The sequence below is a fragment of the Pteropus medius genome, unplaced genomic scaffold, assembly GCF_902729225.1.
Source record: "Pteropus medius unplaced genomic scaffold, Ma_sr-lr_union100, whole genome shotgun sequence".
In the NCBI taxonomy this organism is placed as follows: domain Eukaryota; kingdom Metazoa; phylum Chordata; class Mammalia; order Chiroptera; family Pteropodidae; genus Pteropus; species Pteropus medius.
Window position 1 is genome coordinate 11,571,727 of NW_024352784.1, and position 12,944 is coordinate 11,584,670.

Here is a 12,944-nt window from a genome sequence, read left to right on the forward strand (position 1 = left end):
AAAAAATCTACCTTAACAGACATATTATATTAAATAAAATAAATAAAAGTACTTCAAAAAAGTCACACAGCACACAGGTAAGGGCAGAAGACAGCATGTTTACGTTCTAGTCCCAAGTTAGCCTCTTATGGGTACACTTCAAACCTGGCCTTCCATTTTCTCTTCTTTACAATGGGACCAAAAATAGCACCTATTAATAAGGTTTTTGTGAGAATTAAAATAATTTACATAAGATGCTTAGGAAATTGCCTGGCACAAAATATGATGCAATTATGATTCACTATTTATTATAATTATGATTATGACTATTACGTATTTTAAAAGTGGTGTTTGTTTATTTCATTGTTCTTATGGCATTTGTTTGGCTAAGTGACTTTGAAAAACATAGTCTGATATAATTATCATTACTGAACGGGACAGCTTACTCATTTGATCAAGTAAAATTTGAATTAAAGTTAAATGCCCTCCAGTCTAGTAACATCCGTAATTCATTCAGTTGATTGATTCAGCAATTACCATATGCCAGACTGTAACCAGGCAATTCTCCATCTGAGAGGTACTCACCATCCAGTGGAGGGGACAGGTGAGTCAACAGGTGTGAAAAGGAGAAAGCGTGGAGGTTAGAAGAGAGCAGGTTTGTGGTGCAGGGGAACAAAGAGGAGAACGTGCTCAGATACCACCTACAAGTCGTTGACGGTTCCCCCAATACTCTGTTCTGTTTAATCATCGTCTTCAATTGCCACTCAAAAAGTTCATTCAACGTGTTATTTAATGAATTCTTACAATGTGTCAGGTACTGAGATTAAAGAACAAATATCTTGAGTCTATTACCTTGCTCCTAACGTAAACTGATTTAGGGCGAAGTTTCCCTTAACTTTTCCTTGCCCTCCTCACCTTTCACCTGTTCTCTCCAGTGAGCATCCTGTGTTCCACCTTTTTACTGCTCGGCTCTCTTTTCTAGCTAGAGCTGTCTGGATTATTCTGGGAAGTAGTGATTTTGGGCTAAGAGGCCAATTATCTGGGAAGTTTTGGAAATATAATAACTATGGAGTAGGGAGCAGAGAGCAAAGTCCAGGTTGGCAGAGTGACCCTTGAGTGCTTTAAGGGCAAAAAAGATGTCTTGTTAACCTTTTTATTCTCAGAGCACAGTACAGTATAAAGTAAATTGTTATGGCTCAGAAAAGGTTTTCTGGATGAAAAAATGAGAGTAAGTGAATGGAGGAGGACCCACCATTAAGAGAAATGACATCTGGATTCTAGATCTTGGGATAGAGGGACAGAGGAAAAATATGGTGGTCAATGGAAAAGTCGCCGATGGTACTTTTATTCCTCTTCCTACAGAAATATAAAAATTAAAAGCCTGTTTAAAATCAGGGCAAGTCTGTGATTTCAGAGGAAGGAGAAAACTCCCCAGGTCCCCAGATGACTTCCCCTCCTTTCTATTTCTGTCTTAAAATTAGCTGCCTGAAAACAAGGCCTTTTATTTCACAATTAAGGATACAATTAAAAATGCAAATGCCTGAAAGAGTGAGCATAATGCTAATGAGTCTCAAAGTATAAATAAAGAATCAAAATCTATTCTGTTTTAAAGGAGGCACCAGCTTAGGAGGCAGGCTCTGAGAACTCAAAGGGGTACAGAGACGCCCCCTTTATCAAATGAGTCCTATCTGGTAGGCTCTTTCAAAGATTTAGTTTAACCTAATCCTAACAATAAGCTTGTGAACTAGGTATTACATCCATTTTATAAATGAGAACCTCAAATCTTAGCCATCGATAAGATTTGAAGTCCTGACCAGAAGCCAGGTCTCTGGAGGAGGCCTCTATAAAGTAAGTACAAACCAGAGAGAAGGTCTATCAACATGAATTTAAACTGTACCCTCCTGGATTAGCTTTGTCTCCACTGTATTGCAGCACAATGAGCATGGGCTTCTGGGAGAGATATACCTGGGTAAAGAATATGGTTTGGCCACATAATACCTTGTGTAGGTTATTTTTAAACCTCTTCGGCCTTCTACAAGTTTCCTCCTCTTTAGAATAGGGATTATAATGACCTGTGTCATAACACTGTCATAAAGTTTAAATGAAGTCAGGAGTAAAGCACTGGCACATAAACTCTGGTCCCTCAGTGTGACTTATGTAGGACTCCCGGAAGTTGCGATGGTCTCTCTAGATCCCTTCTGGTTTCCCAAGTCTAGACTTACTCCAGAATTTCTGCCTCATCCTGTTAAACCGTTTCAGATACTTGGTCATGTCTCTCTCAGTAAGATTTTAAGAGAGAAAAAAAATCTTAATCCAAGCAGTTTTTATTTCCTATTCTGCAGGTATTTTTTGAATGAATAAATGATGATTTAGCTAAATAAGAATGTATGAATGAATGAATGAATGAATGAATGAATGAATGAGAGCTACTACAAATGTCATTGTCAGGTAGCCCTGTGCCAAGTACTGGGCAAGGGGTGCCCACAGCCGACTGGGATAGCTTCTGCGATAGCTTCTGAGAGCATGTTAAGTTCAAGGTTGAAGAAAAAGGATAAAAATCTGATTTGTAATGAAATCTACAGATTTCATGGCTTTGCCTTAAGAAATCCACAGCCAAATGAAGTTGGGAGCAGCTTTGTACTGGAGTGAAGCCCCTTGACAGGTTCCATCCCATCTTCTTTCTTACCATCCCAGGTTACTGATTGGCAGTGTGGTGGGGGGCAAGAAGTGGAACGGAAGGATATGCTACTGCTTAAATAAAAAAAGACCACAGTCTCTCATAGCTTTCCCCTCTCGCCAAAATCAATCAGGTGAGAACATACTTCCTCTAGAATAAAAACATATCAGGATGAAGAATCCTGGGTTGGATCTGTTTTCAAGACTCTCAATGTAATTTTCAGCCTTATGTCCCTAGAATATGATGACTTAGGGTGTTGAGAATGAAAATCCATGTTCTTTCGCTAAGAGGGTATAAACCGTGTGTGCTTGTCTCAATCTATTATTGAATTAGGCCCCATTTTAAACAGAGACACTGAGTTCAGCATCGAAATAAAGCAATCTGAACAGCGGCGCAGTGCCAGATATGTCCTAGAAATCCCAATACGCAGGTAGTGCCCGTGTCCTCAGAACATGGCCAGACTCCACGCTCTTTGTGGCAGCCCAGCTGGTATTGGACTTCAATAGGATTGATTGCTCAAAGATCTTGGCTTATATTCTAATTTTTTTCTTTCACATCTATATAGGAGGGTCCAGGAATTAATTAATTCAACAAATATTTACTAAAGAGACTTAAGCTAAGCAATATGACTTAAGGTACTAAAGGGATAAAAACATTTAAGACATTAACTGGGATTTATAGGTCCAATATTAAATAACATTTCCATTTTAGGAAGCTTTACCATAAAACTTTAATGAAGACCAAAGTGATCAGTTATTTTAATAGGTCAATTATAAATACCAGTGGTCTTTAGCCATAAGAAGATTTCACTATAGGAAGACTTATGGGCATGTCGTAAAGATTAAAATAGGATAATAATGGCAAGATATATAACATATAAGGTATTAGGAAATGACAGTTACAATGATACACCTGCATATTATTTGAATTGCTTACAGACATGGACAACGACAGTCCTGAGGAAAGGAGGTCTGTGTTCTCGTTCATCTCTGTGTGCTTAACATCTACCGCAGACTCGTACATTGTGGTAAGCAGGTAAACCGTGTTTGTTGAATGGAAGAATCAATGCACTAATGAATCAATGTATAAAAGCCTTGTATTAAACAATGGAGCAGGAGGCTGGCCTAAGTGCATTTGTCATATCATAACCTTTGAAATGAAAACTATCTTAGGAAGCAGCAATTTCGAGTTACCAATTTAAAACATAGACTTAGAACCACTGTAAAAAAGAAATAAGTCCTTCGAATCCAAAACAGAACACTGTGAGCAGAGGGTTTGGAGGGAATGAAGAACACAGAGGAGAAGTGAAAAAAATCATGGAGTTAAAGGCATTGATGACATCTACGAAGACCTGGAAGGGTCAGTCGTAAGCACAGTGACTTCTTATCCATATCTCCGGCTGAACTCTTTTTAGTTTTCTTCCTCTGGTTAGACTCATTTGGGAGATGATAAATGATCGATGAGTTGACAGAGCTGAACATTCTGGGGCCATAGAATCCTAGCTCTCCCCCTTTGGCTTTCATGGGGTCTAGAGAAGTGAAAATATAAAAGATCTCCAGGGAGTCTGTCCTCCTTCCCTTGCTGAAGAAAATCAAAGGTACAAAGGCGTCTCTTCCCACTGCTGAGAAAACAGTCTCTCTGTTCTACAGGGCAAAGATTGATTTTATAATAAAATATAAACACCACCAACATGCATCAATTGCCTCCCATGTGCCAAGTATTTATATTTGCTATTTTATTTAATGTTCGTAACCACTTTATGGTATAATATTCTCATTTCACAGAGAAAGAAGCTAAATCAGAAAAACCGACTTGTCCAAAATCACTGAGCTAGTAAGTAAGTGGCAAAACGAAGATTCAATTGTTCGTCTGGCAGAATCCAGCATCTGTGCTCTTAATACTGCTGTGTATCGCCTCACACGCAGGACCTGAATGCCTATGCTCATGCCTAGTCTGGCTTTGTGATCTTGGGGCAATTATTTAAAATCTCTGATTCTCAGTTCCCTCATTTTTAAAATGAAAGAAATAGTTCCTGACTCTTCCAGTTGTTGGGTGAAACATATGGGAAAATACATGTAGAACACGAGCATAATGTTTGACCCATGGAAGATGCCCAACAAATGTTTCCTTTCACTTCCACTCCTTATCTGTACCAGGGATCACTGGCTTTCGAGGTGCCTAGAACACTGAGGGTCTGGAGGCCCCGAGATGCTAAATGAACTACAGTGAAGATGCACTCTCCTGCCTGTCTGATGCTGAGTCATCTGCCTGGAAAGCTCGTTTTTGTTTACTCCACCTGCAAGCTGTAGATTGTGATCCATTAAGTTAAATTAACAAGATGTGACCTTTTTTTTTTTTTTTAAAGGAAACAAATAGAATGGAAAATAAAGTACACTGCATATAAAAAGTGTTAATACAGTTTAATAAATTTTTTCCTTCAGCTTTATGTGTGTATGGTGCATATATTTACTGAGTCATGATGAAGAATGTATTTCTTACTCTGAGTAAAAAGACTTGAGGGCTTCTAGGTAAATTCATATAGGATCTTAAAAGACCAATTCAGTATCTTTGCATTAGGAAGCAAAAAAGCTTCCAGGCCTTTCAAGAGTTCACTTTTCACATCACACTGCATTATGAGTGTCTTCCTCTCATCTGTCTCACTCAGTAGATGTGAATTTTTTGTGGACAGGAATCATGACTTTTACTGCTGGGTCCTCAGTGTTCATTATAGGTCCTGGCACAGAATATACACTCAAAAATGAATGCATAATTAAATTTAGCAACTGACTTTTAAACCCAAATTCAGAACAGAGAGGTTATTCACTTGAACTCTCAAAATTGCTAGCTTTTATTAATAAGTGAACATGGGCCAAGTTTCTTTTTTACAGTCTTTCCTGTGACCGTTTACTCCCCATTGGTGGACTTATCTGCTTTCCCTCCCCTCCCCATCCCCATTCTCCCAGTGTCCTGGGTGCTTTTGTTCCCTTTTATCAGAAGAAAGGCTCTTTCCTTAGCTATTTGCACTTTCCTGTGATTTTAATCCTCTATATCTCTGACCTTTCTTAGTAGCATTTGAATATAAAGGTCCATTCCCATTAGCAGCAGGAAAATCCTTGTTCTCTGGTAAGGGGATGCTTTTACCAGCTGGCAAGTAAGAAGGGGAGCACATATTTTAGAGGCAGAGAGATCTTAATCTGCCCATATGGAGAACCTCGAAGTACATGCAACAAAATCTGTATTCCAGTGGCTCAGGAGCCCAAGTGCATCTAAATCTGAAGAATTGATAATGTACTGGTGGAGAATTTTGAAAAATATTTTATTCGAATTTTTAACATTTTATTTACTTTTAAGGTTCTACAACTATATATGTATCACAATGCAGGAAATACACAATACAAATAGCCCATTAAATCAAATATATCCAAGTCATTCGCATAGAACATGTACAGTATTATCATTAGCAACAATCAACTCCATGTGTACAGCACTACCAAAGCACTTTAAGTACCTTACACAGAAGATTAAGAGAAGGAAAATAATTACAACTAGATTGGAAATTAGAGAGGGTTGGCTGAAGTTTAAAACACTGCCTGGCTCAGATGTGGTGGTTCCCTCCCTCTCTCTTCAACACTTGCAGGCAAACAAATTGTTATCACCAGGGAGGATCTTTTCTAGTAGGAGAATGAGGCCAGTTTTTGCATGACCCTGAGAAGATGCATCCTCTCAGACACAGCCAGAGCAGGGCTAGGTATGGGAGTGTGTGTGTGTGTGTGTGTGTGTGTGTGTGTGACAGAGAAAGAGAGAGAGAGCGAGAAAGTGAGAGAGAGAGAGAGGAAGAGAATCTGTATGTATAGGGGAGAGGAGGCAACTGCAAGGGGAAGGGTGGTTTGTGGTGCAGATAAATATGCTGCTAAATCAGCTAAGTTGTTTATTGTGGAACAAAGAATGGAACAAAGAGGCTGCTTGCTTTCTGGTTTAGGTTTTGGCTTTATAGAAAAATATAAATAATACTGAAGAAATCCCTCATGTCCTATAGCAGTTTATTCTGTGTAAAAACCCCACAGACATTTATGTTTAAATTTCTCCTCTCAGCTAATCTATTCCTTAATCTAAAAGTCAGATGCTGTGCTGACAGAAGCAGACTAAGGATCACAGCTAAAGTGCATTCAACAGCTAATACCACGTATGCTGAGCCCTTGGAAGGTGGAGTGATGTGGAAAGAATGGAAGTAGGAGGTCTGACTGTGCTACCAAATAGCTGTGGGGTCCTGGGAAAATCCCTTCCTTCCTGGGGCCTTAGTTTCTCCTTCTGTAAGTGAAACAGTAGACCTTGTGATAGCTAAGCTTCCTTCCAGCCCTAGAATTACATAGAGCTAAACAGAATGAAGAGACTAATACTCCAGGATGTCATTCTCAGATGAAAGGGACATATTCATCATTTGATATTTATATAATCAGAGAAACCCTGCTACTAATTTATTTTGTGAGAGCAACTAGTTGGCTTTAGAAAATTAGTACAACCAACTGGCACTAGGCCTACTCAAGTACTCACTCTAGATAAATAAGCATCTTTATGAAAACTGTATAGTCAAAAGTGGGAGGGAAAAAACCCAAAATGACGGAGGTACAAACTTACCGACATTTTTGGTAAGAATTCCCTTTAGGCCTTGCTAGTTCATTTCATTTTATTGCCTTTTTTTTTTTTTTCTTTTCTTTTCAGAGGTCGGGGGTGTGTGTGCCTGTTTTATCACATCACTTGGGAACAAGGCCTGGGGATGCTGCCAGTCCTTTCCTTCTGAATTAATTCTATGCATGGCCCATCTCTCTTCCAATTATATGCTTCTAGGAGTCATTTAGATGCTGCAGTCAGCTCTTTACATACAAAATAAGTATTAAGAATTGACATTGGGAACCAAATACCACTTTTGTAGATTATAAGAAATCACTTGGAAAATTTCCCATGAACTATTAGCTATTGAGTCTCATTTAAAAGTGGTTCCTCCTTTCAATATAATCTCTAACTATTAGAATGTTAACAGAAAAATATTCTTTGTAACCGTAACTCTTCAAATTCATTGTATGTCATAGTTTTATTTACCATATTAAAAAATAAAGATTTAATTCTGATTTACACTACTCTTTCAAATGATTTTATTAATTTACATAACGTTATCATATCACTTCATTTAATTTTCTAATCAGCAATTTAAAAGGACTAAGTTATTATCAATATATCTTCAGCAAACTTTAGTACACTAACATTTTGTGCATTCTGTTTTTTAACAAGATTCTAATAATATGGTAATTTGTCCTTACAGTTTTATTCTATATAACTGTTTCATTTTCATTAACTAATTTATCTCTATTCAGTTAACCTAATTGGCTTTTCCTATGTTGCTACCCAATACTAAAACATTTCAACATTAAAAGATATTTTGTATCACAAACACCAGCAATACAACATAAGTAAGGAAAATAGAAATAGCCGCCTTTCATAATATTTGTGACATCAGCACAAGACACATTCTAAGGTGGTTCTCAATAGTTCCTTTCAAAGATTAAACCAAAGCATATCAAAATAATCTTCCAAAATGCAGTTGGACACAGTTGAGACATTTATATTCTGACTTTTTGTTTAAATTTAAAATCTCAGGGCTTCTGAGGTACTGCCTGGAATAAGAAGGGACTCTATTCTTGTCAGAGTGGCCAGCAAATCAAAGCCCTCGAGAACCTGCTGCCTTCTGGAATCCTGCTCCCTTATTGGCCCTGCAGTGCCTACCTAATATACACAAAAGATAATTTTATAGCCAAAATGGAATCAACAGGACAAGTCAATTCATGTACATAATTTAATATCTATAACATGCACCTCATGCCAGGAAAAGACAATAAAATTTCAGGTGGAGAGAATATGACTTTAGAAGGGAGTCAGGCCAGATTCTAGGGCAGACTGGGGAGAGCAGAATACAGTGACATGGGCATGATTCTTCCACTGGTGCCTGAATTCATTTTGACAGTTAATTTGGCATCACTTTCCCCCTTTGGCTGTTAATACATGTATTATCTTTAAAAATATAGTCAGCACTGATGAAGTGTGTTTTAGAAGGAATATAGGAGGCTTGTGCTAAGAAGGGGCATATGTTACAGTTGAGTGATGATGAATCTTACTCAAGACTTAAGATGAAAGACTGGAAGGCATTTCAAGTTCTATCAATCTTATTTTTTTGGTAAAGTAATGAGTTTTGTCAGACAAAGAACAAGTAACTTCTTGTGGTCTGAGAAATGCTTGGTAATGAGATGCTACAGAAGAAAGTCTTTCCGCTAAAACTTGTTAGGAAAAGACACATAACTCGATGAAAGAGTACTTTTGATTTCAAATCAATACACTAAAGTTAACGCAATAGATATCAAGCAGGTCAGGGGATGATACAGAAATACGTGCTTCTCATACTGATGGTGAGCAAATGTCCAGGGCTTTCTTTTGCTCCATGTATTCAATTTAAGATTTATCAAAATTAAAAATGTTTTTTCATCATTATTTTTACTGTAACCTGTTCTAAGAACTTTATCCTGTATCATAACATGGTCAGAGAATAACTCGTTAAAAGCAGGGGCTTTTAACTAACTTAACATAATATTTCATAAATTTCTTCAAAATGGTTAAGCTTAAGGTCTCACTGTGGTGTATCGATGAGCTTGGGTTCATAAGAACACATGATTCATTGCTACGAGGTGTTGCCTTTGTCTCTTGGAGCTGGGTTGCTCACATAGTGCAGATCACAGTAAGAAATGCTCCGTTGCCTACCTGACATAGAGGGAGCGTTTCTGATTGGTTCGCAGGGACCCGGACCCGGAGCTCATGCTGTGGTTCATCATCTGCTCTCGTAGGTCATGGATTTTGGCCTCAAATCGAGCGTAATCTGGGAATGAAAACAAAGGTGGCATATTTGGTTCTGTGTCGTCAGAAAGTTAGAAATGCCGCCCACCCAAGGCAGCCCTTCACCTCTGTTGCTAGTTCCTTTGCCAAGCAACAGGAAGGTGCACAACTCAAGAAGGTGGAATGCTCAGGGTTCACTTCGTATCACTTACTTGCAGACATTCAAAAGACGAAAAGAACAAATCACTTACATCCCAAAACATAGCTAGAAAATATATCTCCGTTAAATCTCCAATCTGTGAAAAGTCCATGGGGGAGGAGGAGAGTGTGGGTATAAATGGGCAACACAGCTATCTTTGTGGTGCTAGAAATTTTTTGTCTTGACTGTGTTAGGGGATACAGGTACCTGTACATGTGATAAAATGGCATAGAACTAGACACACACACACACACAAGTACAAGTAAAACTGAGAAAATCGAAATAAGTTTGATGAATTATGTCAATGCCAATATTTTGGTTGTGATAATATGCTATCATTTTTTAAGGTTTTTTAAAATTAAGTTTATTAGTGTGATATTGGTTAACAAAATTATATAGGTAATGTGCTATCATTTTACAAAATGTTACCATTGGGTAAACTGAGTAAAAGGTACATGGGATCTCTCTGTATTATTTCTTACAACTGCATGTAAATCTCTATCTCAAAACAAAAAGCTTAATTTAGAAAAGAGAAAGCAAAAAAAAAAGGTGCATGGAATTACTAATATTATGCAGGTTTAGGTGAGTCTCCAGTTACCTTCAGCCTAATAATTCCCCAAATCATTTGAATATATATGACACACACAAACCCACACACATATGAGATCTTAAATGGGATCTTTACTAAAAATCATGCTTCTTAATACCCTTAATCACATCCCATAGTTTAGACTGTAATTTATTTAATAATTCTCATATAGGTAGATATTTAGGCCCATCCAGTTTTTTTTTTTGCTGTTATGAATAAAGATCTCACTGTATGTGTGCACATTTATGGCACATTAGTAGAGCACTGTAGTGTACATACTGGTCAAAGTATTGCACAGATCTCATACACCCCCATTAGCATTTCTCAGAGAAAAAGATAATCTGGCCTGGGACACAGAGCAGGAACTCTTAGCTTCTTCCGATCCATACTCCACACTGCCAGTTGATAAATATCACCCATTGCCCTCCAAGAACCACTAAATTTCCCATCTGTTCCCAGACTCCCTCCTTTACAACTTTGATGACTTTACTACCATGATAAAATCCTGAAATGCCACCTCCAACTGTCCCCCCTGAAGCATCTAATTCAGTGCCAGTCCTATATCCTGTTTGGTCACTTTGCTAGTCATCACATCAAATTGCAGTTATTTGTGCAGTTGTCACTGTCTCTATTAGACTGAGCTCTCTGAGGGCAGAAGCCATGTCTCGCTCTCCTTGGAATTCCCTCTTCCTAAAATAGTGTCCGGTATGCAGAAGGCATTTATGTAGGTGCTCAATAAACATTTTCTGAATGAATGGATAAATAATGAATGTGGAAATGAGCAGAATCATTGAATGAATTTAGTTATAAAATACCTGCAGATACTGAAATGGACTGTTTTCCATGTTATAGTTTTTTTAATGAAGAAAGACAACATGCTTTTCCTCTAGGACTTATTTTTTCAGGGCTAGATGTTGTCTAATTTCAAGGCTTTAGTCCTGCCAAATCACTGCCATTCCCAAAGCCTGCTGTTATTTTTGTTGTTCTCTAGGTGATCTCTGTGCTCTCCCCATCCTGGTTGCGTCATTTCTCTGATACTTAACCTATGTACAGTCGGCACTTTGTAAGGCTCTTCTAGTTGCCACATTTTATGTATCACAGCAGGATATGGACTCCTTATATGGACTCCTTACTATAGGGCTCATTAGATCTCCAAAATGCTTTCGCCATGCTATTGAAATGTTTGTTCTACATCATATTCGATGATGTTTACATTCCCAACTATGGACGGGGAAGTATGATATTGTATTGTACTATACTGTACTGTATTGTATTGCATTTGTCTTAGGTGGAATACATCCTACTTTAAACTTTTCTACTTTGACAATCATGTCTATCACAAATCTTATGTCCAAAAGTGTTTACCCCTCTCTTTGATCCTTTTGGAAAATAAAACTTAAGTACAAGTAATTGCATTAGAGCAAAAAAATAAGATCTGGGTTTACAAATATAAATGTTGTGTGTTTATGTGCAAGTAAGTATACATGTGTTCGTGTGAGAGAGAGACTGAGAGAGGCAGAGAGAAGAGAGGGGCTTATGTCTAGCTTCTCAGAGATAAAAATGAGTTTATAGAACAAGATACAAACAAATGCTTTAGAAATGAACAAGAAAGCAGGTATGTACATTATGTAATATGTCTGCTTTATGTTTTATAACAGTAGTAAAAATTACATGTTTAAATGAGTTACAACAAAATCTAACACTATCACGTCCATTTAATCTTAATCGTTTCTCCTTTTCCCAAATATTTTATTCACATCAATGTCTACCCATTTCAAACACTTTTCAGTCAAATTGGTAACACTCAGGAGAACATTTCAGTGAAGACATTTAAAAGTGTTCTGATCTTTATATCATCTAAAGGGGAACTGATGTTTACTGAGCACCTGCAATGAGCTGGTATCTATACTACATTCTTTAAATATCATATTACTTCTCCTAACAAAGCTCTGAAGTAGGTATATTATTTTAGAGATGAGGAAATAGGTTTAGAGAGGTTAACTAACTTCGTCAAAGTCACAGAGCTTCTGTTAATGGAGCTCATTGGATACAAAGCTGGCATTCAACCCTGGATCTTGGAGAGGCTAATTTGTTTCCATTACATTATAATACCTATTATAATACCATAATAGTCCTTCAGAACCTAAGGCCTCCTCGATTCTCTACCTCTTCCTCTTGACATCTTGCTCTACTTCCTCTCAATTACTGTATTAATTATGTGCATGCTAGGCTTTATTACACCTTAAATTTTTTAAAGAGTGGAGATGTCTCACTCATCTCTGTTCCTCAAATCTCAGGGTCTATCATTCCTTCTTTCCTGCACACAAAACTGTATCAGGTGCTTGGTGTATAGTTTTGCCAAGAACCTGAAGGAGTTTTCTTCTAGCATGGGATACTGACAAAGAAATTAAGCGTGATAATGCTGAGGTGAGGGACTGCATTTAAAAAGGCTGCATTTTATATTGTCTTGCTTTGTATCAAATAGGTGCCTGGTACATACAAGTTATTTATTTCATCTTTCTTGGGGTTTTCTTTAATAACAAAAAGCAAAACACTGAAAACAAACTCCCAGACAAATGTTTTAAAGAAATCTCAAGAAGCATTATCTCCAGCGAGTTCTTTTC

At 37.6% G+C, this 12,944-nt stretch overlaps 1 protein-coding gene across 4 annotated transcripts in view; it reads right to left on the reverse strand.

The window, feature by feature from the left end:
• Positions 1-12,944, reverse strand: part of DLG2 (discs large MAGUK scaffold protein 2) — a 1,673,246-nt gene that overhangs the window by 124,983 nt on the left and 1,535,319 nt on the right. For all 4 annotated transcript variants that reach the window (XM_039848192.1, XM_039848194.1, XM_039848195.1 and 1 more), the window contains one exon: positions 9,461-9,575. In XM_039848192.1, coding sequence (XP_039704126.1) covers positions 9,461-9,575 — 115 coding nt within the window. The remainder of the gene's footprint in view (positions 1-9,460; positions 9,576-12,944) is intronic.